This window comes from Rhinopithecus roxellana, chromosome 3, assembly GCF_007565055.1.
Source record: "Rhinopithecus roxellana isolate Shanxi Qingling chromosome 3, ASM756505v1, whole genome shotgun sequence".
NCBI lineage: Eukaryota > Metazoa > Chordata > Mammalia > Primates > Cercopithecidae > Rhinopithecus > Rhinopithecus roxellana.
This window is the reverse complement of record NC_044551.1, coordinates 118,496,528-118,524,526: the sequence shown is the minus strand read 5'-3', so window position 1 is coordinate 118,524,526 and position 27,999 is coordinate 118,496,528. Positions and strand designations below refer to the sequence as shown.

General features: G+C 38.3%; 1 protein-coding gene across 4 annotated transcripts in view; it reads left to right on the top strand.

Annotated features, from left to right (window-relative positions):
- Window positions 1-1,169: 1,169 nt before the first annotated feature.
- The window catches only part of SLC27A6 (solute carrier family 27 member 6), a 72,183-nt gene continuing 45,353 nt past the window's right edge, over window positions 1,170-27,999 (top strand). The window contains exons 1-5 of one of the 4 annotated variants that reach the window (XM_030926738.1): window positions 1,170-1,734; window positions 1,911-2,654; window positions 18,062-18,265; window positions 21,577-21,735; window positions 23,025-23,149. In XM_030926738.1, coding sequence (XP_030782598.1) covers window positions 2,174-2,654; window positions 18,062-18,265; window positions 21,577-21,735; window positions 23,025-23,149 — 969 coding nt within the window. In that variant the 5' untranslated portion in view covers window positions 1,170-1,734; window positions 1,911-2,173. Of the gene's footprint in view, window positions 2,655-18,061; window positions 18,266-21,576; window positions 21,736-23,024; window positions 23,150-27,999 lie in introns of all 4 variants that reach the window. The other 3 variants (XM_030926740.1, XM_030926739.1, XM_030926737.1) reach the window with 3 other exon arrangements.

Here is a 27,999-nt window from a genome sequence, read left to right as displayed (position 1 = left end):
AGGACATGAACTCATCCTTTTTTATGTCTGCATAGTATTGCATGGTGTATATGTGCCACATTTTCTTAATCCAGTCTATCATTGATGGACATTTGGGTTGGTTCCAAGTCTTTGCTATTGTGAATAGTGCCACAATAAACACACGTGTGCATGTGTCTTTATAGCAGCATGATTTAGAATCCTCTGGGTATATACCCAGTAATGGGATGGCTGGGTCAAATAGTATTTCTAGTTCTAGATCCTTGAGGAATCACCACACTGTCTTCCACAATGGCTGAACTAGTTCACAGTCCCACTAGCAGAATCTGAGGTTGGCCAGAATCCATCTGCAGAACATAAGGCAGAAGGGAGAAACACGTGACAAGCTGAGGCCATCCTTAATTATTTTAACACATGCAATTAACCATTTATATTCACTTAAAAGCAGACAGCTAGGATGATGGTGTCTGCTAGAAAAAATACGTGTAATGAAATGTTCTTTAGTTTTTTTATCTTTAGTAAAATTTCATCTTCGTATAAAATTTTGTTATCCATTTCACTAACTTGTTACTTCTCCACTCCACCTTCCCACTCCCTTTAGAATCCTTAGTTTGAAGACATAATTCTTTAAATGATCTGTCTCGGGGAGGGGGGATTCCTGTTATTTTTAAGGACTGAAAATGGCATTATAAATTTCGTTTTATTTTTAAATATGAATATTGACTGACGCTCTCAATCAATATTGTTGCCAGATTTTGTAAAATGCACTGTCTTGGCCCTCTAACGACAGAGTTCTAATATAAATGTAAAAACCAACCTATCAATATGCTTTCCAAAAATACTTTTTGTAAAGAACAGTACAATTTTGTGATGTGTCCAAATATTCCTTTCTTACAAAAATTATTGGATCTGTCCAGTTCATAAATATTCCTTCCCTCCCTCCCTCCCTGCCGCTCGCTCGCTCTCTCTGTAGTTTTTTGGTGTTTGTTCTTTTCTTTCCATTCTCTAGTTATTAATTGGTTCAGTGGATGACCTTTTGTGCGACACTGTTCTACCTTACCAGCTTCGCCAGGGCCCCCGCGCCGCCCAATTCCAGCAACCCTGGTTCTCCTGTGACCCCAAGCCTTCCAGATCCCTAGGTTTCCCCCCACGGGACTGTCACATTCCTCCCCGCCAGAGACGCCAGTCGCGGGCCTCCTCCCTGGGGTGTGAGCAGGTCGGCGCGACACACTTCTCCAGACGCGCGCCCAGGGACCAGCTGGCGGAGGCGCCCAGGCAGTTCCAGCTGCGGCACTCCAGGGGAAGTAGTTGGCCCTGAGCCTGGAGGCCGAAAGAGGGGAGCAACACTCCTGCCGCGATTCGGAGGAGAGATACACTAGGCCAGCCTAACGACACTCCGAGTGCGAGCTGCGGCTGGGGTAGGTAGGGGCAGCCCCTTCGAGTGGGCGCTTGGGTCACCTAGGAGCAGTTCTCCGGAACCCGTTGCATCCCAGGGACTGGGCGGGGCTGGGCGTGGCTGGACGCGGGCAGCGCTCAGGAGTCCTGAAACTCGCTGGCCCTGCGGCTACGGGCCGAGGCGTGGTCTTGAGCCCCTCGCGGTTTCTGGTGCGTAGACACTGTAAATCACTGCGCTTCTCAGTCATCGTCACCCCAGCTTTTCTCGGCTGGAATTCAGCCTCCAGCTCAAGATCGCGGGAAAGACTACCTGAGAGGAGAAAAGCTTCTGTCGCTGGACCTTCTTCTGAGGGTGGTGAGGTTTGTTTAGGGTCGCAGAATCAGGGAGGACTGGCCCAGCCCTCACAGAGAAGAGGGTTGGAAAGTCCTGGAGAACCCGCAGAGCACGGGCCGCTGTCGCGGTTGGGAGGCGAGGGCGCAGCGCTGGGGTTGTAGATTCCGAGACCCCTAAGGGTGGCTGTGTTGGTTTCTCGCAGAAGTCGGAGGCTCCCTGCTCTCCAGCCGCCCAGTGACCCAAGATTAATCTTCAGCACCACTTGGGGCGACCTTTTCAGTGCAAAGCTCTGGTTCTGTTTCTCAGGATTCCTCCCCACCCCGTCCCGCCCCGGAAAAGCTGACAAGAACTTCAGGTGTAAGCCCTGAGTAGTGAGGACCGGCGGTCTCCGCGGAGAGCTGTGCCTGGAAGAGAAGGACGCTGGTGGGGCTGAGATCAGAGCTGCCTTCTGGCCCCGTGGCCCTCATGCTTCTGTCATGGCTAACAGTTCTAGGGGCTGGAATGGTCGTCCTGCACTTCGTGCAGAAACTCCTGTTCCCTTACTTTTGGGATGACTTCTTATTCCTGGTGAAGGTGGTGCTCATTATAATTCGGCTGAAGAAGTACGAAAAGCGAGGGAAGCTGGTGACTGTGCTGGATAAATTCTTGAGTCATGCCAAAAGACAACCTCGGAAACCTTTCATCATCTATGAGGGTGACATCTACACCTATCAGGATGTAGACAAAAGGAGTAGCAGAGTGGCCCATGTTTTCCTGAACCATTCCTCTCTGAAAAAGGGGGACACCGTGGCTCTACTGATGAGCAATGAGCCGGACTTCGTTCACGTGTGGTTCGGCCTCGCCAAGCTGGGCTGCGTGGTGGCCTTTCTTAACTCCAACATTCGCTCCAACTCCCTCCTGAATTGCATCCGCACCTGTGGGCCTAGAGCCCTAGTGGTGGGCGCAGGTAGAGTATGGGGTGTGGTCTGCTTATACAGAATGGCAACCCACCTGCTTTCCTACCTTTTTTTTTTTTCTTTAGGATAATTCATAACTAATATTTTGGGTGAGTGAAGTGTGCATGTTAAGAGTACAAAATAGTTTTACAATTCTATGCTAGTTTAACACCTGTCTCCTCCTTTCAGGCACGCGGTTTCAGAAAACTTTTATGAAATCTCTGCTTCCTACCATTTTGAGACAGGGACAGTTTTACTGCTATTGGTACCTTCAGTGAGTGCACGAACACACAGAGAGAACTTGGTCAGTTCTAAATTTTATCAGCTCTGACAAAATGATGAATAGGAAAGTTATCTGACTTCATTGTGACACACCTACCTACCTCTAATTGTACTTTATCAGGGATGACTACATTTGCAGAAGAGATATGTTTAATGGAAAGTACATGAATTCCTTTCTTCATGTCTGCTCCTATTTTATAGTGTCTGCAAGCTAGGACTTGCCTAGCAAGGTTGTGCTCCCACCTGTGAGCCAGAAGGTGGGCTCTTGGCAGACTCTAGGACCCTTTCTATTTCTTCTTCTGATCCATGCGTGCATCTTTTTCTTTTTTTCACTAAGTTGTACCCTTCCTCCTCCCCCTACCTTGGAGTTAGGACATCTTACGCTACACATATTTACACTTAACTGTAAAGAAAAGCCTGGGGTTTAGTGGCTAATTAGGAAAGAACCTAGGAAGATCGGTTGCTTAATGAAATAGAATTGAAATATGAAAAATGATACTTATTTGGTGTAATCTAAATGGTAGATGCAGATTCTTCTTCAATGGGGAAGGAAGGTGCAGAAAGAGGAAGATCAATTGCAAGGATCATAATGAAAATATTTAAGTATTTTAGATTAATAGATACATACCAATATCTTGTATAAAGTTTTTAAACTCACAGAACAATATGGAAAAATATATTTACACACTGGTGATCTCTAAGGTATAGAACTTTTCAAATAACCTTTATCATATAATATTTATATATCAAACAAAAATGAGTTAGGCAGTATACGGAAAATGGGCTAGCCCTTTAAGGCTATCACTCTTCCTCGTTCTTTTCAGTTCAACTTGTGGTCTGATAAAGTGGCTAATGTTTACTTTTTCTTATTTATATATAGGGTACAGGTGCACAACGTACAGGTTTATTACATATGTATACATGTGCGATGTTGGTGTGCTGCACCCATTAACTCGTCATTTACATTAGGTATATCTCCTAATGCTATCCCTCCCCCTGCCCCCAACCCAATGACAGGCCCCAGTGTGTGATGCTCCCACTCTGTGGTCAAGTGTTCTCATTGTTCAATTCCAACCTATGAGTGAGAACATGCGGTGTTTGGTTTTCTGTCCTTGTGATAGTTTGCTCAGAATGATGGTTTCCAGCTTCATCCATGTCCCTACAAAGGACATGAACTCATCATTTTTAATGGCTGCATAGTATTCCATGGTGCACATGTGCCACATTTTTTTAATGCAGTCTATCATTGATGGACATTTGGGTTGATTCCAAGTCTTTGCTATTGTGAATAGTGCCGCAATAAACATATGTGTGCATGTGTCTTTATAGCAGCATGATTTAGAATCCTTTGGGTATATACCCAGTAATGGGATGGCTGGGTCAAATAGTATTTCTATTTCTAGATCCTTGAGGAATCACCACACTGTCTTCCACAATGGTTGAACTAGTTTACAGTCTCACCAACAGTGTAAAAGTGTTCCTGTTTCTCCACATCCTCTCCAGCACCTGTTTCCTGACTTTTTAGCCATTCTAACTGGTGTGAGATGGGATCTCATTGTGCTTTTGATTTGCATTTCTCTGAGGGCCAGGGATGATGAGCATTTTTTCATGTGTCTGTTGGTTGCATACATGTCTTCATTTGAGAAATGTCTGTTCATATCCTTTGCCACTTTTTGATGGAGTTGTTTGATTTTTTTCTTGTAAATTTGTTTAAGTTCTTTGTAGATTCTAGATATTAGCCATTTGTCAGATGGGTAGATTGTAAAAATTTTCCCCCATTCTGTAGGTTGCCTGTTCACTCTGATGGTAGTTTCTTTTGCTGTGCAGAAGCTCTTTAGTTTAATTAGATCTCATTTGTCAATTTTGGCTTTTGTTGCCATTGCTTTTGGTGTTTTAGTCATGAAGTCCTTACCCATGCCTATGTCCTGAATGATATTGCCTAGGTTTTCTTCTAGGGTTTTTATGGTTTTAGGTCTAACATTTAAGTCTTTATCCACCTTGAGTTAATTTTTGTATAAGGTGTAAGGAAGAGATCCAGTTTCAGCTTTCTACATATGGCTAGCCAGTTTTCCCAGCACTATTAATTAAATAGGGAATCCTTTCCCCACTTCTTGTTTTTGTCAGGTTTTTCAAAGATCAGATGATGGTAGATGTGTGTTATTATTTCTGAGGTCTCTGTTTTGTTCCATTGGTCTATCTTTCTGTTTTGGTACTAATATCATGCTGTTTTGGTTGCTATAGCCCTGTATTATAGTTTGAAGTCAGGCAGCATGATGCCTCCAGCTTTGTTCTTTTTGCTTAGGATTGTCTTGGCAATGTGGGCTTTTTTTTTTTTTGGCTCCATGTGAACTTTAAAGTAGTTTTATCCAATTCTGTGATGAAAGTCATTGGTAGCTTGATAGGGATGGCATTGAATCTATAAATTACCTTGGGCAGTATGGCTATTTTCACGATATTGATTCTTCCTATCCATGAGCATGGAATGTCCTTCCATTTGTTTGTGTCCTCTTTTATTTCATTGAGCAGTGGTTTGTCGTTCTCCTTGAAGGGGTCCTTCACATCCCTTGTTAGTTGAATTCCTAGGTGTTTTATTCTCTTTGAAACAATTGTGAATGGGAGTTCACTCATGATTTGGCTCTCTGTCTGTTATTGGTGTATAGGAATGCTTGTGATTTTTGCCCATTGATTTTGTATCCTGAGACTTTGCTGAAGTTGCTTATCATCTTAAGGAGATTTTGGGCTGAGATGATGGGGTTTTCTAAATATACAATCATGTCATCTTCAAACAGGGACAATTTGACTTCCTCTTTTCCTAATTGAATACCCTTTATTTCTTTCTCCTGCCTGATTGCCCTTACCAGGATTTCCAGCACTACACTGAATAGGAGGGGTGAGAGAGGGCATCCCTGTCTTGTGCCAGTTTTCAAAGGGAATGCTTCCAGTTTTTGCCCATTCAGTATGATATTGGCTATGGGTTTGTCATAAATAGTTCTTACTATTTTGAGATACGTCCCATTAATACCTAATGTATTGAGAGTTTTTAGCATGAAGGGCTGTTTAATTTTTTTGAAGGCTTTTCTGCATCTATTGAGATATTCATGTGGTTTTTGTCTTCGGTTCTGTTTATATGATGGATTAAGTTTATTGATTTGCATGTGTTGAACCAGCCTTGCATCGAAGGGATGAAGCCAACTTGATCATGTTGGATAAGCTTTTTGATATGCTGCTGGATGTTTGCCAGTATTTCATTGAGGATGTTTGCATCGATGTTCATCAGGAGTATTGATCTAAAATTCTCTTTTTCTGTTGTGTCTCTGCCATGCTTTGGTATGAGGATGATGCTGGCCTCATGAGTTAGGGAGGATTTCATCTTTTTCTATTGATTGGAATAGTTTCGAAAGGAATGGTACCAACTCCTCTTTCTACCTCTGGTAGAATTTGGTTGTGAACCCATCTTGTTCTGCACTTTTTTTGGTTGGTAGGCTATTAATTATTGCATCAATTTCAGAGGCTGTTATAGATCTATTCAGAGATTCAACTTCTTCCTGGTTCACTCTTGGAAGGGTATATGTGTCCAGGAATTTATCCATTTCTTCTAGATTTTCCAGTTTATTTGCATAGAGGTGTTTATAGTATTCTCTGATGGTAGTTTATGTTTCTGTGGGATTGGTGGTTATATCCACTTTATCATTTTTTATTGCATCTATTTGAATCTTGTTTCTTTTCTTCTTTATTAGTCTTGCTAGCGGTCTATCAATTTTGTTGATCTTTTCAAAAAACCAGCTCCTGGATTCATTTATTTTTTGAAGAGTTTTTTGTGTCTCTATCTCATTCTGTTCTGCTCTGATCTTAGTTATTTCTTGCCTTCTGCTAGCTTTTGAATGTGTTTGCTCTTGCTTCTCTAGTTCTTTTAATTGTGATGTTAGGGTGTCATTTTTAGATCTTTCCTGCTTTCTCTTGTGGGCATTTAGTGCTAAAAATTTCCCTCTACACACTGCATTAAATGTGTCCCAGAGATTCTGGTATGTTGTGTCTTTGTTCTCATTGGTTTCAAAGAACATCTTTATTTCTGCCTTCATGTCGTTATGTACCCAGTAGTCATTCAGGAGCAGGTTGTTCAGTTTCCATCTAGTTGTGCGGTAGGCTGTAAATTCTTGAACTGAGGAAATTTGTTTTGTTCACTGCTAAATTTTCAGGACTTATCACAAAGGAGATATTCAACAAATATTCATTACCTGAATGAATGAGTGAATGAATGGCATAATAAAAACTATGAGATACACATGAACACTTGCTAACTTTTAATTTACTTTGCATATTTTTGCAAAAAGTTGTCCACTCTACTGTTCATTTGGTAAGTGGTTTCGAGGGTGGTGATATGGTTGGGATTTCCTTGTTGTGTTGATGTCAGTGTTACTAATCATCACTCCCAAAAGGTACAAAGTGCTTTAGACATAGTAGGCACCCACAAGGTTTCTGATTTACTTGCATATAGTATATATTTTATTCTCCATCCTTTCTTAATACACCACATGTTAAATCATTATAATTATAAATAGAGACCTTTAAAAAAATATTCAATTACCCTGAACTCTTTCAAATTAGATTTGATATTATTTTGTGGTTCAACATATTTTGAAGCATTTCAGATTTCTCTTCATAAGAAGTAAAAATCCTGTGTCTCCCCAAACCACTGAGAGTACCTTTTAGTTAGCCTTGAGTACATGGCAACTTATTTTTGCTAGTGACAATAACAATAATAGCATTTACCTGGTGGTTTAGCTGAAACCTTTTCCTTTGGCTTATTCCTAAAGACAGTTATCAGATACCAGCCATGATGGAAACTTCACCTATCACAGTGCACATTATCTGGCGTGGCCTAAGAAACCTGTTTGGAATTGGTTCTATATAACTTATGAAAAACAGAATTTTTCTAAAATGTACCAAAACAATATGTTTAAGGTTCTCTTTCAAACTACACTGTTATTTGAAGCTACATGGAAATGCCTGAATACACAGTTCCAGGAGGTATAACTTAAAAATAGAAGGCAAAATCATTATAAAGCCAGCAATAGAATGCATATGTGATGACGGTCCCATAAGATTATAATTCTCTATGTTTATTGTACCTTTTCTAGGTTCAGATATATTTAAATACACAAACACGTATTATTGTGTTAGAATTGCCTGCAATGTTTTCAGCACAGTAATATGGTGTACAGGTTTGTAGCCTAGGAGCAGAGCAGTAGGCTATATCGTACAGCCTAGGTGTGTAGTAGGCTATATCACATAGGTTTGATCAATGATTATCATTGGGTCTTGTGTGAATTAAATGTAAAGAACCCTACAGAATACCAGAATCATAAAGTATATCCAACAAATGGATGCAATCATTATTTTTAACTACATAATGGCAGAGACAGCCACCCATAGTAAGAAGTCACTTTTGCCCAGGTCTCTTCATTTGAGATTTGTTGTATGGAGGGAAACCCACATAGTGTGTTACACAACCCTAGTGAGTTGACTTTAAACAGCTTTCTTTTCCTCTCCAGTAGCAGTACATCCATAACTACTTCCTAGCCCTCAGTGGCCAAGGTTGGAATGCTCTCAGATACAGGTTTGGAGTGAGGTCACTAGCTCTTCTCTGGCCAAAAAGAAGAGGGTTCTTCTACTGTTAATAACTAAGAGGTCATGAGGGAAATAGCCCTGATGGGGTCCGAGTCTTGCAGAAATACTACCTTAGTATTCACTGCCTTTTAAATATATATATATATATATATATAAAATGTGTGTATATATATATTGTATGTGTATTTATATATGTATTTATATATAACATATATAAATATATATATCATTTACTTACTAATGAGTCTGTCTGTAGATGGCTTTCGTCTGCATTTACTCTTCTAATTTCACCCCTTTCTTACTGAAAAATAGCAAGCCAGATGCAATATGCCTTCCTGTGCCATTTCAGTAATAATTATTCATTGACAACAGGTGATGTGTTCGAAATACCATCAAATTAAGTGTTTGACTTTTTCTTTTTTTGTGTAATTTTGGTTATAATATAATGTATAAATTATGTTATAATAATATTCCATCTGCTCCCCTCAAAAATGTGGGAGCAACTGAGAGTGAAAACACATAAACCCACTTAGAAACTTGTGTGCATATATTCAGGCCAGTTAAATCATGTCAGAGAAAAATATGTTATTGCAATAGAAAGATTTGTGCTTCTGTTATTCATCAATTTTATATCTCACTCCTTGAGAACTTTGCTATGTTAAGTGAGCCCCAGCTCACCCTGCCTGGTTATTTTGGGTAGGAAGAGGAAGAGCATGGTCTGACTTGGAAACAAAACACGTCAGAATCACTAGAAGCACTTCTCCCATTTAAGGACCTGGGTTCCCAATCTGTTTCTCTCCCTTCCAGGGTCTATGATCTCCTCTTTTCAGCCTTCAACTTTCTATTTAATGAGCTTGAGCTCATTGTATGTCATCATCATCATCATCATCATCATCATCAAACAACCAACAGTAGTAGTAATAACAACAACAACCCCTGCAGACACCATTTAAGGAGGACTAATTCTGGGTCAGGCACCATAATGAATGGTTTATATATTTCATTTAATTATCTCGACAACTGTATAAGTTGTATGGAATCACTTTTCAAAAGAGGAGAGGGAGACTCAGATAAATGAAGCGACTTGTCCAAGGTCACACAACTAGCAAGTGTCAGAAGTGCTGTTTGAATCCAGACTCTCTGGCTAAAAATCCTATACTCTAGGGAATCAATCCAGAATTCCAGTGTTTTCCTGAAACTGTATGTTTTTGTTTTTAAGCCGGTGGGGTCCACAGTGTAAGTTGGAACCCATTCTTGGGCAATTTTCCTGTATTCCAGGTGTTAACTTTTCTTGTTCTTCACTCCCTTCTCACAGGTTCCAGTTCCTGCTCCCATAAACAAATAATAAAGCCAACACTTCATGTTGAATCCTTATATTTTTAAGGAAAAATAATTTATTTTTGTCAGAACTGAATATAACATGATTGATGCATAAGCAATTTGATTCACAAATCTTTAAATTATCTTGGCAAGCAATACATGAAAAATCCAAGAGGAATAGAAGTTTAATCAGCTTGTGTTCGAATAAAATTATTTAATCAGGTTAACATGACTTTCAGATGTTGATTTCAACAGCAGTGTATTGCAAGCTGTCCAAATATGTATTTTGATATATTTTTCTAACACTATTATTAGTTTTTATTTTATATCAAGAGGAAAGATATGATATAGCAAAAGCAATCTAAAATTATTTTTAACTTCACAAATGATACAGTTTGAAAACTAAGTCAAATAAGCCATTTTCTCCAGCGTTCTTTGAGTATTGTTGTTAAAGCACATATAATATCCACTAACAGGAAAAACAAGTCAAATAGCTTAACTTCTAAACTGTATCAGAACAATGGGTTTTTGACAACCTAATTGCAAGCTTTGTGTTGAAAAATGGGTGAAATAGGGAAATAATTTTTTGAAATAATGTTTAATGAGAAATTACTAATACTACCAGCTCTATAAAGATATTTTAAAGCTATACTTATTGAAAATTATAATATCACAAAACTAGACAGAGAATTGAGGGAAACAGCCTGAGTTACCAAGAAAAGAGAAGAATTATTTAATAAATCATATTTAGATAACTGATTTTAAAGATACATGTAATGAATGGCAATGTAGTAGTATAGGTCTTAAAGTTAACAGGATAGATTTCGAAGTCTAGTACATTTGAATGAAAACACAAACTCTATCATGTATTAACTTACGCAGGTCAGTGAGTTTTTTCTAATGTTCAATTGCCTTCAAATTCCTTATATTCAGTCTCCTTAAAATGAAGATAAAACATACTCCCTAGAGTTAGTATGATTATTAATAAACTAATATTTGTATAAATAGCTGACATATTAGTCATGATAAAGTGAATTTTTGGACCTTATATGAAGTATTAATATCTATAGCTCAATATGAATTGTTTGAAGACATTGTTCATTTAAGCATCAATTTTCTTAGAAACCATAGCTACCCGTGCATCATGTGACAAGCCTGTTGAACTGCTCTACACAATAGGATGGTAACTATAAGCATGTGGCAAGATCTCTAATTTCACTTTGAATTCTAATGTTGCTTTGCAGTATGGAAAGCTAAAGTTAACCATTTGTAGCTCAATTTCATATTAGGTTTATTAGTGCCTAAAAGTTTAAAGTTGAAATGCTTACCAATGTATTAACAGCTATAATCAATCAATTCCCATCCCATATCTTTGAAAGTATTAGCTTGTTTTATGTAGAATAATATAGTTTTTAGTGCAGCATAAATAATATAACTCATACTAATGGCATATTAGAGGGATATATAAAATTTTTACCCATATATTTTGCAGTCTTGAAGATGTGAATAAGATCTAATGTTGATGAAGAAACAAGAAATCAGTTTGTAAAATAAATGCTAAAGGATTTTTTACAGGGATTATAATTAACATTTTTGTACTTGCAACCCCACCTAATAAAGTACACTGCATGTGGGAGGAAAAAAATATGTAAGTTTTGAATGAACATGCTTCTTTGAAAATAGAAATTATGGGCCGGGCGCGGTGGCTCAAGCCTGTAATCCCAGCACTTTGGGAGGCCGAGACGGGCGGATCACAAGGTCAGGAGATCGAGACCATCCTGGCGAACACAGTGAAACCCCGTCTCTACTAAAAATACAAAAAACTAGCCGGGCGAGGTGGCGGGCGCCTGTAGTCCCAGCTACTTGGGAGGCTGAGGCAGGAGAATGGCGGGAACCCGGGAGGCGGAGCTTGCAGTGAGCTGAGATCTGGCCACTGCACTCCAGCCTGGGCGACAGAGCAAGACTCCACCTCAAAAAAAAAAAAAAAAAAATAGAAATTATGCCTACAATGTAGACTTTGTTAAAGGTCATAGAAAATCCAGCTGTCAGGCTGGGCGCAGTGGCTCATGTCTATAATCCCAGCACTTTGGGAGGCCAAGGTGGATGAATCACCTGAAGTCAGGAGCTCGAGATCAGCCTGGCCAACATTGTGAAAACCCCGTCTCTACTAAAAATACAAAATTTAGCAAGGTGTGGTGGCAGGCACCTGTAATCCCAGCTACTTGGGAGGCTGAGGCAGGAGAATTGCTTGAACCTGGGCAGCAGAGGTTGTAGTGAGCCGAGATTGTGGCACTGCACTCGAGTTTGGAGCACAGAGGGAGACTCCATCTCAAAAAAAAAAAAAAAAAAAAAAAAAAACCAGAAAATCCAGCTGTCTCATTTTCTTGCAGTAGTGTACGATCAAAATGGTACAAAGTTCAGTTTCTGTAACCAGTGATCTATCTAGCACCTATGGTATGTGGCCAGGTAGAGTGAACAGAAGGATGGAGGAGAACATACATCATTCTTTTGAGATGCTTACAATTCTACAGGTATCAATGGTAATACATTTCACTGAAGCATTAATCCTCATGAGACAAAGTCATTTCCTTAAAGTATTTAAACAAATGCTATTTTGTGTCAAGACAATATTCAGAATTTACTGTTAAAGGACATGAAAAAAATATATATATATATATATTTTAAGACGCAGTCTCACTCTGTCCCCTAAGCTGGAGTGCAGTGGCATGATCTTGGCTCAATGCAACCTCCGCCTCCCAGGCTCAAGCGGTTCTCCTGCCTCAGTCTCCCTAGTAGCTGGGATTACAGGTGCCCAGCACCACATCCAGCTAATTTTTGTAATTTTGGTAGAGACAGGGTTTCACCATGTTGGCCAGGCTGTTCTTCAACTCCTGATCTCAGGTGATCCACCTGCCTCACCCTCCCAAGGTGCTGGGATTATAGGCATGAGCCATCATGCCTGGCCAAGATTTCATTTTATTAAGAAAGACTGGCAGTGATAATGATTTTTTATCCCCTACATGACTTTTCAAAGTTTTATTTTAGCTTTCTCTATCCTCACCCACATTTCCTACCACTCTTGAAGAAATAATTTGGTTACACTAAATTCTGTTTGAGAATTCTAAGCATTTCACCTAAATAAAATTAATTTTACCTTATGAAAGAAATGACATTGTATCTCCTCTGATTCCTAGGAACCTTCTCACTTCCTTTTTCCTTGCTGTAAAAAGTATCACTCTTGGTAAATACTTAGTTTCTTTGGGCTCTACAATTCCAACAAAGATTTGGAACCACACTTAATCATATTTTAACTTTCTCGGCACTTATTTTCCCAATTTAGACATACATATCAGTAAGAACATATAAAAGTTTGTGCTGGAAATTTCTCATTCCAGATGAGATTTTTTGAAATTAAAGTAATAAAATGAGTCAGTTCAGAGATTTGTACTTACAAGTTCAAAACCTGAGAAAAAGTCATTACAACAAAATCTAGAACTAACATTAAAAAATAAAGTCTAGACCCTTTGCTTATACAGCATTTTCATGTTTCTGAATTGTCGCTCCTCCCATCATCCTTGGTGGTTTTTGACATCTTGCCAAAGCAATCTGTATACAGCAGCATGATAGGTGTGTTAAGTAGAACTAGGCATTTTCCTGGATTCTTACATTTTACTTAGCTTTGTTATAGAAATAAAAATTAATAAGACATCTTCAGGCTATGAACCCCACTTTCTGCTACATATCAACTTCCTTATTTCTGTGTTGCCTTCTACTTTCATACAGGTTTTATTTATAAACTGCTTAGTCCCACTTGACATATTTCTCTTGCTGCTTCTTTGTGATCAATCTGGGTTACAGATTTCATGACAGTAAATCAAGAGTTTTCCCCCAATGTATTGCATTATAGTAGAACTAACCCAATGACTGACAGTTGGCCTCTTGAGGGAACCAGATACTGATTTATGTTTCCAACGAAATGTGTAATGCAGAACTCTGAATTCAAACTCAAAGCAGAATATATCTTGTGATTATTTTTAAAATTTTCCTTAAAAATTAGGAAAATATATAGTTACTTTAGGTGTAAAGGTCCATATTTTCATGTACAGAACTTGAGCATTCTGATCTGGGTCTTTTTTTTTTTTTTTTTTTTTTTTTTTTTGAGACAGAGTTTTGCTCTTGTTGCACAGGCTGGAGTACAATGGCGCGATCTCAGCTCACTGCAACCTCCTCCTCTTGGGTTCAAGCCATTCTCCTGCCTCAGTCTCCTAAGTAGATGGGATTACAGGCACCCACCAGCATGCCTGGCTAATTTGTTTGTATTCTTAGTAGAGATGGGGTTTCACCATGTTGGCCAGGCTGGTCTCGAACTCCTGACCTCAGGTGATCCACCTGCCTCGGCCTCCCAAAGAACTGGAATTACAGGCATGAGCCACCAGGCCTGGCTGATCTGGATCTGTTTTACATTTAGCACCATTATTTTTTCTTTTTCTCCATTTATTTCTTTTATGAGGTAATTTTATACTTTTAGAGTTAATTAGCCTATGGTTAGATTACTAATTCTACCATCCACCAACTTGTGAGCTTGATGTATGAGTTTCCTAAGGCTGCTATAATGACGTATCACAAACTTGGTGACTTAAAACAAGTGAAAATTATTTTCTCACAGTTCTGGGGGCTAGACGTCCAAAATAAAGGTGTCAGCAGGGTCAAGATCCCACAGAAGTATCCAAGATTTTTTTCTTGTCTCTTAGCTTCTGGTAGTTGCCAGTAATGTTTGACTTTCCTTGCATTACCTCCAAAAGGCCAGTGGGGTACTACTGTTTAATATCCCCAAGGATATTAATATAGATTTTAAGATAACCTATATAGCACTCAGAAATCCCTTGGACCTTCTGAATGTATAGCATATTATAGAAATAAGGAAATAAAATCAGAGTTGCCATGTAGAATATAAAAGTTGAACTTCATGTCAGAGATCCATGCTAAAGTAAGGGAGTGGTTAATTTAAAAAGAATTTAAATAATATAAATAATTGCATGCCTCTCTACTCTGGAGAAAAAAATGATGCTTCACTTGCTTACACAAAAGGCTGTATAGGAATGATGACATTGTTTCTTTTGTATCCCATAGAGTGTTGGGTACCTCAGTGCTTAATTATTTCCTTATCAAGGACCCATTCCCACCTTCTGTCTCTCTTGTTTTCCACCACTACTCCCCTCTTGAACAGATGATACTTTTTTCCTGGGTTAATGGGCAAATCAAGAAGGTCTGGTTCAGTTTCACAGATTAACTCAACATAGTCTTACCTCAACAGCTGCTCCTTTGTTATCCTTGTAGCGGATCCTTCCTAAGAAACTTGACCCTTTTTCTTTCTGAACCTTGAATTGCTACCCAGGCCCTTGACCTTGCCAGGATTCTTAAGTCCTTCAGGCCTGAAGACACCAATTCCTTAGGCTTTTCTCCTCTTCCTTCTTATCTGGTCGACTTTGGTTTTGCCCAGGCCTTGCATCCTACAGTTGCTGATGGAGGGTCCACTCTTGCCTGCCAGTCACACCCTCCCTTGCACCATGGGTCTCACTGCCTTTTCTGGAAGGCATTCTTTTGCCCCTTTTGCTTTCAAAGGCTTTTATCTTTAATTAACGTGATCCAGAGAAAATCTCTAAATCTCCTCACTTAACTTAAAATTTGTTTGACATGTACCTAGTACAAATTAATTGCTTTTAATTTTAATTTTAGTTTTTATTTTTATGGATTCAAAGGGTACATGTGCAGGATTATTAAATAGATATATTTCTTTTTTTTATTATTATTATACTTTAAGTTCTAGGGTACATGTGCATAACGTGCAGGTTTGTTACATATGTATACTTGTGCCATGTTGGTGTGCTGCACCCATCAACTCGTCAGCACCAATCAACTCATCATTTACATCAGGTATAACTCCCAATGCAATCCCTCCCCTCTACCCCCTCCCCATGATAGGCCCCGGTGTGTGATGTTCCCCTTCCTGAGTCCAAGTGATCTCATTGTTCAGTTCCCACCTATGAGTGAGAACATGCAGTGTTTGGTTTTCTGTTCTTGTGATATTTTGCTGAGAATGATGGTTTCCAGCTGCATCCATGTCCCTACAAAGGACAGAAACTCATCCTTTTTTATGGCTGCATAATATTCCATGGTGTATATGTGCCACATTTTCTTAAACCCGTCTGTCACTGATGGACATTTGGGTTGATTCCAAGTCTTTGCTATTGTGAATAGTGCCGCAATAAACATATGTGTGCATGTGTCTTCATAGCAGCATGATTTATAATCCTTTGGGTATATACCCAGTAATGGGATGGCTGGGTCATATGGTACTTCTAGTTCTAGATCCTTGAGGAATCGCCATACTGTTTTCCATAATGGTTGAACTAGTTTACAATCCCACCAACAGTGTAAAAGTGTTCCTATTTCTCCACATCCTCTCCAGCACCTGTTGTTTCCTGACTTTTTAATGATTGCCATTCTAACTGGTGTGAGATGGTATCTCATTATGGTTTTGATTTGCATTTCTCTGATAGCCAGTGATGATGAGCATTTTTTCATGTGTCTGTTGGCTGTATGACTGTCTTCTTTTGAGAAATGTCTGTTCATATCCTTTGCCCACTTTTTGATGGGGTTGTTTGCTTTTTTCTTGTAAATTTGTATGAGTTCTTTGTAGGTTCTGGATATTAGCCCTTTGTCAGATGAGTAGATTGCAAAAATTTTCTCCCATTCTGTAGGTTGCCTGTTCACTCTGATGGTAGTTTCTTTTGCTGTGCAGAAGCTCTTTAGTTTAATTAGATCCCACTTTCAATTTTGGCTTTTGTTGCCGTTGCTTTTGGTGTTTTAGACATGAAGTCCTTGCCCATGCCTATGTCCTGAATGGTACTGCCTAGGTTTTCTTCTAGAGTTTTTATGGTATTAGGTCTAACATTTAAGTCTCTTATCCATCTTGAATTAATTTTCGTATAAGGAGTAAGGAAAGGATCCAGTTTCAGCTTTCTACTTAATGGCTAGCCAATTTTCCCAGCACCATTTATTAAATAGGGAATCCTTTCCCCATTTCTTGTTTTTCTCAGGTTTGTCAAAGACCAGATCGCTGTAGATGTGTGGTATTATTTCTGAGGACTCTGTTCTGTTCTATTGGTCTATATCTCTGTTTTGGTACCAGTACCATGCTGTTTTGGTTACTGTAACCTTGTAGTATAGTTTGAAGTCAGGTGATATATTTCTTAATGGTGAGATTTGGGCTTCTGATGTGCCCATCACCCAAAGTGTGAATTGTAAACATTGTACCCAGTAGGTGATTTCTCAATCTTCGCCTCTCTCTCCCAGCCTCCTCCATTTTGGAGTACCCACTCACTTAACTTTTGGCTTTGGAATGATTTCTAAACCACAATGATCATGTAATTTCAGAGCCGTCAGGAGATTCCCCCAAATGTTTTGCATTACAGTGAAACTGAAGAGTAACCTACAGACAGCTTTTTGGAATAACTAGCTACCGAGTTGTACTTCAAGGAAAATGTTCAGTGCAGTATCCTGAATTTAGATTCAGACAGAGTTTTAAATAGTTTTATTTAAAAATTGGCAGGGGACTTTGGGAGGCCGAGACGGGCGGATCACGAGGTCAGGAGATCGAGACCATCCTGGCTAACATGGTGAAACCCCGTCTCTACTAAAAATACAAAAAAACTAGCCGGGCGAGGTGGCGGGCGCCTGTAGTCCCAGCTACTCGGGAGGCTGAGGCAGGAGAATGGCGTGAACCCGGGAGGCGGAGCTTGCAGTGAGCGGAGATTGAGCCACTGCACTCCAGTCTGGGCGACAGAGCGAGACTCCGCCTCAAAAAAAAAAAAAAAAAAAAAAAAAAAAAAAAAAAAAAAAAAAAAAAATTGGCAGGGGAAAACCCATAATTTTAATAATAGAGTCTCTTAAATTCAGTCTGAATTGGACTGCTTGCATTGGTCTGTCAGGCAATAACTAAATTTCCCTTTCAGTTGGTCCTGTTGAAACAGAATCATAAAATGGCTGTGATATTACTTATCCAACATGAGAAAGAAATCAGCATTTTATTTACATTTGATCCCTGTTTAAATACACAAAACAACTCCAAAGTGAATGGTTTGAGATTTAAGGTTTGCTTACCTCTTCCCAACCCTTTGGCTTTTAGATTTGCTTGGAACTGTAGAAGAAATCCTTCCAAGCCTCTCAGAAAATATCAGTGTTTGGGGGATGAAAGATTCAGTTCCACAAGGCATAATTTCACTCAAAGAAAAACTGAGCACCTCATCTGATGAGCCCGTGCCACGCAGCCGCCATGTTGTCTCACTCCTCAAGTCTACTTGTCTTTACATTTTTACCTCTGGAACAACAGGTATGATCAATTCTTCTGAAGGCTAAAATGAATGTGACAAATTTGCAAAGCAATGGTGTTGGGCAAATTTCTACCATGGGTAGTGACCAACCATCTGAGAACGCATGCTTGCAAGAAGATGTAAGGATCTCAGATGCTAGAACTTTCCAACTTGAATGGAAAGTTAATTATTTTAACTTCTACTTGAAAAGTCATCTTGTTCACTTGGCGTTTGTCCCATTTGACAATATTTGCTTAAAGTTTGGTAGTACAAAGGGCACGGCAGTGTCCGAACACCCTGATCCAGTCTCTTTGCTCAGTGTATGATACTTGACTTTTTGGGCAAGATCTTTGTTAGCTTCTCTGATCCTCAAATTTGTGATATCTAAAATGAAGAAATTAGTTTAAATAGTATCTACTGATTCTTTTGGATTTAAAAAGTGTTTTAATACACTTGAAAACAGTTCTCTATATTCTTGTGTAAATTATTAAATCCTAAGCATAATCCAGGTATACCTGCAATTTAAGCACCTGTCACTGGCTCTCCTGATTTTGGTTAGGGTAATTGAATTATATGGCAAACAGGAAATCTTGAAGGCATTGCAAGTTCGGACTAAGATAAAAAATGAAATCAAGTAAATAAACTTTATTTTAAGTAAATAATAGCAATAACAAAGAATAGCAAAACTGCCTGAGAATTCAAAGAAGGGCCTGGCACAGTGACTCACACCTATAATCATATACTTTGGAGGCCAAGGCAGGAGGATTACTTGAGGCCAAGTGTTTGAGACCAGCCTGGGCAACATAGTGAGACCCCCATATCTACAAAAAATTTTAAAAAAATAGCCAGGTGTGGTGGCATACACCTGTAATACCAGCTACTCAGGAGGCTGAGGCAGGAGAATCATTCTATCCCAGAAGTTCAGGATTACAGTGAGCTGATTGCACCACTGCACTCCAGCCTGGGCAACAGAGTGAGACTCAGTCTTAAGAAAGAAGAGAAAGAGAATTCAAAAGATATGTTAAACTTAATTGATTTCTAGGAAATACTGAGTGGTATTAATGGTAGCCTAAATGGGCTTTCATTATTAGTTTGAAGATGATCGGTGATTTGACTTAGACATATTAAGAGTATTCTGTTACTTATTTCTTGTGCATAGGTTGTGAGCAACTATTGCATAGTAAAATTTTTCTTACATTTTAAAAATCTATTCAGTTCCTAATTGTAATCCCTTTTAGACTGGAGAATAGGATGTGTGTGTGTGTGTTTTTTTTTTTTTTTTACTATGATTAGAACAGTTTTGATAAATGAACTGAAAACTGCTAAATATGTATGTGGCTACTCTGTCCAGACTCAGGGAGCTTCTCTCTGAGATTCTTCAGGCTACCTAATCAGATCTACTGAATAATTACAGGTCTAGAAGTTGGCAGATTGAGCAGATACACAGTCCCTTAGGACAAAAGAATGGAACTAGAGATGACAGCTACAAAATTTTAGAAAAGGAGATGATGACTGAGTGTGGTGGCAGACACCACAGACCCAAGAAGCTGAAGCTTATGGTAAAGCCTTGAAGAAAACTCATTTGCCCCCACCAAACCCCAGAAAGGCTCAGAAATTGGGTACCAGGTACCTCAAAGAGTAGAAAATAAATGTGGAAATTTTATGGGAAGTTTGTTTAAGAAGGAACTGTAGTCCTGGATTGCTTCTTCCAGCCTGATAGAAGTCCTGAAGCGTATTCTCTGGAAAAGATGAACTTCTGAAAATACCAGGAAGAACAGGTGTTTAAAAAGTAGGGGATATAAGAGAAAGTCTCCCTCTCTGTAAATATGTGTATATGTATATGTGTGTGTGTGTGTGTATATATATATATATATATATATATATATATATATATATATATATATATAAGTTCTCTTTAATATATGTAACTTCTTTTAATACTTGACTGTTTTAATCATTAAGATTCTTGTCTGAGGAATCTGAATAGCCCACATGTAAAAATTGAAAGACACTGACATGATGGATTCCCCCAACAGAATGTTCTGGACAGTGAAACCAACTAGTAAATACGTGTTCTTCAGGCACAGAGATTCTAGCTAATATTTTGCTTGTTTATTTTGTGTTTTTGTGTCTGCACTTTTAAACATAAACTGATAGTCAATAGTCTCCAGATATTTGAAAAAATCCTCCTGAATATATTCTAGATTGGATTGAGACCAATACAAACCAAAGATAAAAAGGATGTTGAAGAAAACTGACAAGATAGAGAGGAGAAATTTTCAAAAAATTGTTATTGCTAATATTCTGAAAGATGCGGACAAAAAGGTCAATAATATAAAAATAGCATACTACAAAAAGAGGAATATTCAGAGAACACAAGTGTTGGAAAATAAATCTCTCAAAAAGTAAAGCAAAAGGTAAGAGAAGAAAAATAGGATAGACAAGATTAGGAAATTAGTGATTCTGTCCAGGAGGGCTATTTTAAAAAAATCAAGAGTTCTAAAGATGACAAGATGAACACACAAATAAATGTAACAAAAAAAAGCAATGGGGGAAAAAAAAAAAACCCAGAAATAATGAAGGAACAAGAAGAAGGGGGTATGAATTTTTTTTTTTTTTTTTTCAAATTCAAAACTATCTAGACCTATAAGACCTGAGTTGTTAGACTGAAAAGGTCTACAAATTTCCCAGCGAAATGGATAGATGAGACTGGTCCTGGTACAAGTCATCATGATATTATAGACTACTGAAAACTAATAGAAGATTCCAAAAATGAAATAATAGAAATACCATGTTGCATTCAAAGCATAAGAAATCGGAAAGACTGATAATTGCTCAACATATATAATGGAAGTCAGAAGATTACAGAGCAATGCCATCAAAGTCCTGCATAAAAATAATTTCTTACCTACAATTCTTTACAAGCAGCCATTCAAGTGTATGGGTGGAAAAAAAAAGATATATTCAGACACATGAGGACTCACAAAAACTTACCTCCCAAATACTCTTTATCAGACAGCTACTGAAACCAAATGTGCGCTACCACTGTAATTAATTTCTGGAATCTTAGATCTATCCAGAAAGGCCAACTATAAAATTACATAGTGTTTGAGATACAGTCCTACTTAGCAACCTGTCAAAGGAGCGTTGCTAGAGTCAGAATGGCCTCTTTTACAAAGCAGATAGACTGTGATATATTTTGTGTCAATTGCTAGTGTAGTTGTTATCAGCATCATCTTCCTATTACTTCCTTTCTAGTTATATGAATATGTATACATATGTATATGTATGTGTGTGTATATATGTTTCCCATTCTTTTCTTTTCTTCCAGGTCTACCAAAAGCAGCTGTGATTAGTCAGCTGCAGGTTTTAAGGGGTTCTGCTGTCCTGTGGGCTTTTGGTTGTACTGCTGATGACATTGTTTATATAACCCTTCCTCTGTATCATAGTTCAGCAGCTATCCTGGGAATTTCTGGATGTGTTGAGTTGGGTAAGGCTTTATTTCCTTTTTGATAAGTTTTCAAAATGCCTAATAATTGGAACAAGTGTTTATTAACATTTGAAGCTTTATCAGTAGAATTTAGAGTGATTATATGCATATTATTTTATTATAACACAATATTTGTTTTAAAAAAACCACACAGTTTTATGGCATATTCAGTGTTTTCCTGAGGTGAAAAGAACAGTTTTCTGAGGATTTGGCCATGTAGTTGGAGCTGGCTATTGGCTGGGCTTCTCCCTCCTTGTGATCACTCACCCTCAAACAATCTACCCCCAGATTCCTCAAATGGCAGTAGAAATGTTCCAAGGGAGTGAGTATGGAAGCTGCATGAATCTTAACGCCTAGTCTTGAAAGTCACATAGGTTATTTCACTTTCATTCCATTGATCAGAGCAAGTCATGGGCCAGCCTAGATTCAAGATTCCAGGAGAAATAGAAGCCACCTCTTGAAGGGAGAAGGAGCAAATTTACATTGCAAAAGTAAGAGCCATGAATAAATTGCTGAGGCCATCTTTGCAAACAATCTGCCATAGACACTCAATAAATTAGTTGGTAGAACTCGTGACTCAGTAGATTCCATTCATAAACATGCAAGATTATGTGTCAGTTTTTAGACGTCACATAATATACAAACAGTGGAGATCATTTGCTACTTGTATTTGTCTAAAATGCTGTAATTTTTAGAATAGAATATTTACAATATTATCAGTATCCACCATAAATAAAGATGAAGGTCAAGACATTAAAATCTTCACTGGACATACATTGTTGTGAAAACTAGGTTTTGCAGTCATTTAAGAACTTTTTTGTTAGCACTATCTTGCAAATTCAACCTTACTAACAGTTGACTTCAAGATATGTTGAGACTGCTTTAAAGTTTTAAAAATGAATAATATGTATACATTCAAGTTCAAAAGTAAGTGAATATTCTTGGCTTCTATGAAGAAGGATGACTCTTATCAATAGCGTTGCTCTAATACTTTAACTCTTTTACTTATTTTGACTGTTGCTTTTGTCCTGTGTATTGCAAAAAGCATATAGAATTACAAAAATAGAGAATAAAAGATAGAATTAAAAAATATAGAATTACAATATTTTTAACAGAGTTTTTGGACAATAAAATCAGTGTTTCCAAATGAGTTTGATACAAATTACTCATGACGAGTTATTAAAGTTTTAAAATGAGCAAACATGTTCTAGACAAACATAATTTATGTTTTATGTTCATTCTGCTCTTGAATGTTTTTCGCTAGTGCCTGTTTTTGTCTTTTCTTATAGGTGCCACTTGTGTGTTAAAGAAGAAATTCTCAGCAAGCCAGTTTTGGAATGACTGCAAGAAGTATGATGTGACTGTGTTTCAGTATATTGGAGAACTTTGTCGCTACCTTTGCAAACAATCTAAGGTAAGTGTAATCATTATCAGAAAAAAATATGTCAGAAAGAATAAGTATTGAGATAGAAAAAGTTATTTTTATTTCTTTGTTTATACTCTACCTTTGTTACTGGTGGGTCTTTGTTCTTAGAGCTCCCAAGATGGTGGCAGGCCGCTCCCAAGATGGTGGCAAGCCTTGTGTTCTCTCACCTGGGGTTCTTGGCCTCACAAATTCCAAGGAATGGAACTTTGGGCCATGCAGTGGGTGTTATAGCTCTATTAGAAGCCATGGGTCATGGAAGAGAACCGTGGAACCCAGCGACTAGTGTTCAGCTCAATTAGGACAAACCCGGGCACTTAGCAGCGCAGAAACAATGGTGAGCCTCTAGCCCGATGGGGAGCGGGCAATGGGCACCTTGCTAGATTAGAAGCACAGCAGACACCTTGCTGGATCCAGAGGGGTAGAAGTCAGCAGCGGGTCTGCGACAGCGGCGATCACCAGTGGTGGATGGTGAGCGAAAACTCAGTTTGAGTCGGAATAAACGCGGACCAGAAGAGTGTGCAGTTGCAAGATTTAATAGAGTGAAACAGAGCTCCCATATAAGAGGGGACCCAAAGCAGGTTGCCACTGCCAGCTTGAATGCCTGGGATTTTATCCAGATCTTTATCCCTCCCCCGTGCTCTCAGGCAATAGATGATTGACTATTTCTTTACCGCCTGCTTTTAGCCTAATTGGTATTTTAGTGAGCTCTCTTTACTACTTGCTTGGTCAGGTGTGAGCTGAGTTACAAGCCCCATGTTTAAAGGTGGGTGCAGTCACCTTCCCCAGCTAGGCTTAGGAATTCTTAGCTTAGGAAATACAGCTAGTCCTATCTCTCACCTTCTTTCAGAACATAGTTTAGCTGACTTACAAAGATGTATGCAATACCCCAAGATAAAATAAGACAAGTGAAAGAAAATAAACAGAGAGCTATCCAAGAATGTACTAATGTGCTTTGTACTGTAGCAAGATAGGACAGACCCAAAGACTTTGTGTTTAGATTAATTAAAATTTCTATAAACATAACATGCAGCAGATTATGAAATTAGATTCATGCTATGTTTACAGAAAGCAATTATTCTAAGGTTAAAATAATCTTTTAAAATGCTGTTCTTTAAAAAAATAACCACTGACCACTGACTCTGATTATAATTTATTTTCTATTTTTTCTTTTGAGTAAGTGATTATATTAGGATTTTTTTTGTTTTACTTTAAATTAAAAAAAAAAGCCCTCATATTGCTTTGATTTGCACTTGTCTCCTTACCTGAAGAAGTCATTTCCACATTCTTTTGATCAACTGCCACCATCTGAAAAATAGATAAGCAGAGACAGTTGCAATAGCCTGAAGTTTATCTTTATCGGTTCATTTGTTTTTTTGCCCTCAGAAGTTATTTTCTGTTTCCTCGTTTCATTTGTATCTCTAAATGCTTCTTCTTTAACTTTATGATTTTCTAAATATTCTTGAGACTATAAAGAAGTGACTTTCTTTAATCAAATTTTTTTAATTCTTTAATTATATTATTGTATTATTTATTATTATAAATAATTCATCTTTAGTTATCTGATTATTTTACAAATAAAATCCACATCAGCCCCTTCAAGAATGACAGTAGAGTAGGATATTGCCCTGCGTGGGGTGGGGCAACAGAACCTTGGTCTTTGAGATCCACCTTTCCTAGACTAGAGGATCTCTCACTTATCACCTCTGCCATCATCACACCTACTTAAGGCATGAATGGTGTGCTGGGATATCTTCTCTTCTTCTCTTATCTGGACATGTAATTTTTCAGTTACCCAGAGCACAGCTGACACTAGGTTGGAGGCATTTAAATAAGACTTTTTAAAGATACGAGATTACGTAGGGAAGATGGACACACACAAAAATGTGAAATTGGATAATCTGATGTACAAATTGCTTTGATTTATTTTGAGCTTGGAGTTTACCAAGGAGAAGCCTCCAGTCGAGCTTCTGACCCACCTCCGTGTGGCAGAAGCCATTCTTACTCATTTTTTGTCTGGAGTGCTTCAAATAACTGTAGATTCCATAGATTCATAGCAAAGACAAAGAGTTCCAGATAATTGTTTTACATTTTTTGAATTTTTTTCTCTTCAAGGAGACCTTACTTCAGATAAGGGATGTAGTCTTAACCTAAAGAACCCCAGTAATACACTTAGAATGCCACAACCTCACATATTTTCTCTTCTAGTTTTCGTTGTACTTTTTGGTAATGTGATATCTGGAGTAGGTTAATTTGGGGAATTAATGCCCTCCAGTAAGATTAAGGTCACCTTCAGATGAGATTTCATGACTTTAGTACAGAATACAGTAGGTGCTATCTAGTGAAGCTCATCTGTTTTCTAAACCACATGCTCCACCATTCCTGTTTCCTGTCATCCATTAATGGTGACATTAGTTTGTGTAATGTCATTGCTCAGTAAATATTTATCAAATGGTTGAATACATGGATTTACTTATTTCTAAAATTTACCAACTTAAATAATGCTGCATTTAGTGTCTTCACGCAATTGAGCTAATTTAGGTTTTCAGAAGTGAATGTAAATAGCCAAAGTATATGGATGCTTCTGCGATTTTTAGAAAATATTTCTAAATTGCTGTTCAAAGTGGTTGAAGTGATTTAGAATCTCATGCACATTGTAGGAGTATGCCTGTTGCACAGTGTCTGTCAGTACTGGGTGTTATTAAAAATAGTGGTTTTCCAGTTGTGTTTCTTGGAAAATTAGAAGCTCTTTTAAGCTCCCTCAAAAGTTCCTGAAACATGGTGAGTCAGAGTAAAAGCAGGCCAATTTCCAAGGCCCACCCTTTCAAATATCATGAATTAAACCCAACTTCCTGAGCACCTCAATAATACTTTGTTTGAACAAAGGATGCCTCAGTGGTTTTTAATTAGAGAAGTAAATTTGAGTATTTACTTTTGTTTATAATTGTATAGACTAGAAACAAACATATATTAATGTGCTCTGTTAAGATTGCTGGCAAGGCGGGACAGTTTTCCAGCTATATTTCCCTTTTAAAAATGTCTCTTTTGGCCGGGCGCGGTTGCTCAAGCCTGTAATCCCAGCACTTTGGGAGGCCGAGACGGGCGGATCATGAGGTCAGGAGACCAAGACCATCCTGGCGAACACGGTGAAACCCCGTCTCTACTAAAAAATACAAAAAAACTAGCCGGGCGAGGTGGCGGGCGCCTGTAGTCCCAGCTACTCAGGAGGCTGAGGCAGGAGAATGGCGTAAACCTGGGAGGCGGAGCTTGCAGTGAGCTGAGATCCAGCCACTGCACTCCAGCCTGGGCGATAGAGCGAGACTCCGTCTCAAAAAAAAAAAAAAAAAAGTCTCTTTTGTGTCTTGTACTCATTTATTTCTTTGGTACATAATGTTTTACCTTATCCATTTGAACTCCCACTTCATATAATAAAGGTATTAGTAGTTTTTCATATTGGTTACAAATCTTTTCTCAGTGTTTTCCTTTACATTTTTTAATGAAATGAAATATTCTTTTTAACTCTCTGAATCTGTATTGTACTGATTTGGAGAAAAGATTATAGCTTCAGAGAATTAGAGAGAACTGAGAATTGAAAACAGAATACCTGATTGCTTTTTAATTAATTTAATTTTTAGGGGTGGGCATGGTGGTTCATGCCTGTAATCCCAGCACTTTGGGAGGCCAAGGTGGGCAGATCACTTGACGTCAGGAGTTTGAGGTCAGCCTGGTCAATATGGGGAAACCATCTCTACTAAAAATACAAAATTATTATTATTTAAATACAAAAATACAATATGGGGAAACGATCTCAACTAAAAATACAAAAATTAGCCGGGCATGGTGGCAACTACCTGTAATCCCAGCTACCCAGGAGGCTGAGGCAGGAGAATTGCTTAAACCCATGAGGTGGAGGTTGCGTGAGCCGAGATTGTGCCACTGTACTCCAGCCTGGGTGACAGAGCAAGACTCTGACTCAAAAAATAATAATAATTTAATTTTTAATTTTAATTTTTGACTAAATCTCTTTGAAGAAAAAATGATGTTTATGAAATAATCTGCAAATGCTTACCTGAATGCAAACTGAGGAAGAAAGAAGGAAATACATTTAGCTTTACCCAAAGGAAAACTTAACAATTTTTTTAAGCAGAGAAGCATTGTACTAGCTAATCCCCTTTGTTGACCTCACACAAAATGAGTACAAGCTGTTCTTGGCATTAAAAATTAGGAAAAGGAGAAAGTCATTCTATTATGACATCTTTTCCCTTCAAGGAGATCTTACATTTTTGCTGTCCAATATTCCTTTCAATAACATTCCCTTGAAAGGAAGGGGCAGTTTCTGCTGCACAGCCAGCACATGGGTGGATTCAGGTAGAGCCAGAGAATGAACACATGACATGGTCCTGGTCCTCACCTTCAAAGAATTAAAATGGAATGTCTCATAAGCCATGGTTTGAAGCCCCACAGACAGTTATTTAAAAGAAAGCAAAACCATGTGTTTTTAAAACAGATTCAGATTTGTTGACAATCTCAGGGTAAGTAGCATATTCCAAAGGAAATTTACCTGCAGGCAGAAGTCACAGTGTGAGTTGAATGTTTATGTGTAGTTGCACAAAGACTCTCTAGGGTTGGTTTTCTCTGGCCAGAAGCATTTATCCATTCCCGTCTCTCAAACATGCACCCCATCCCTCACTGCTTTTCTTTTTTGAAACTCCAATTACAAAAGTTATTTTGGCATAAATATTAGATGTACTTCTTTAAAACTGCTGGCAGCAGCATTATCCAGAAAAAGAGACTGATTCCTGTTAGTCATGGTGAGATGAAGTTGTTCTTCTCTTCCCCTG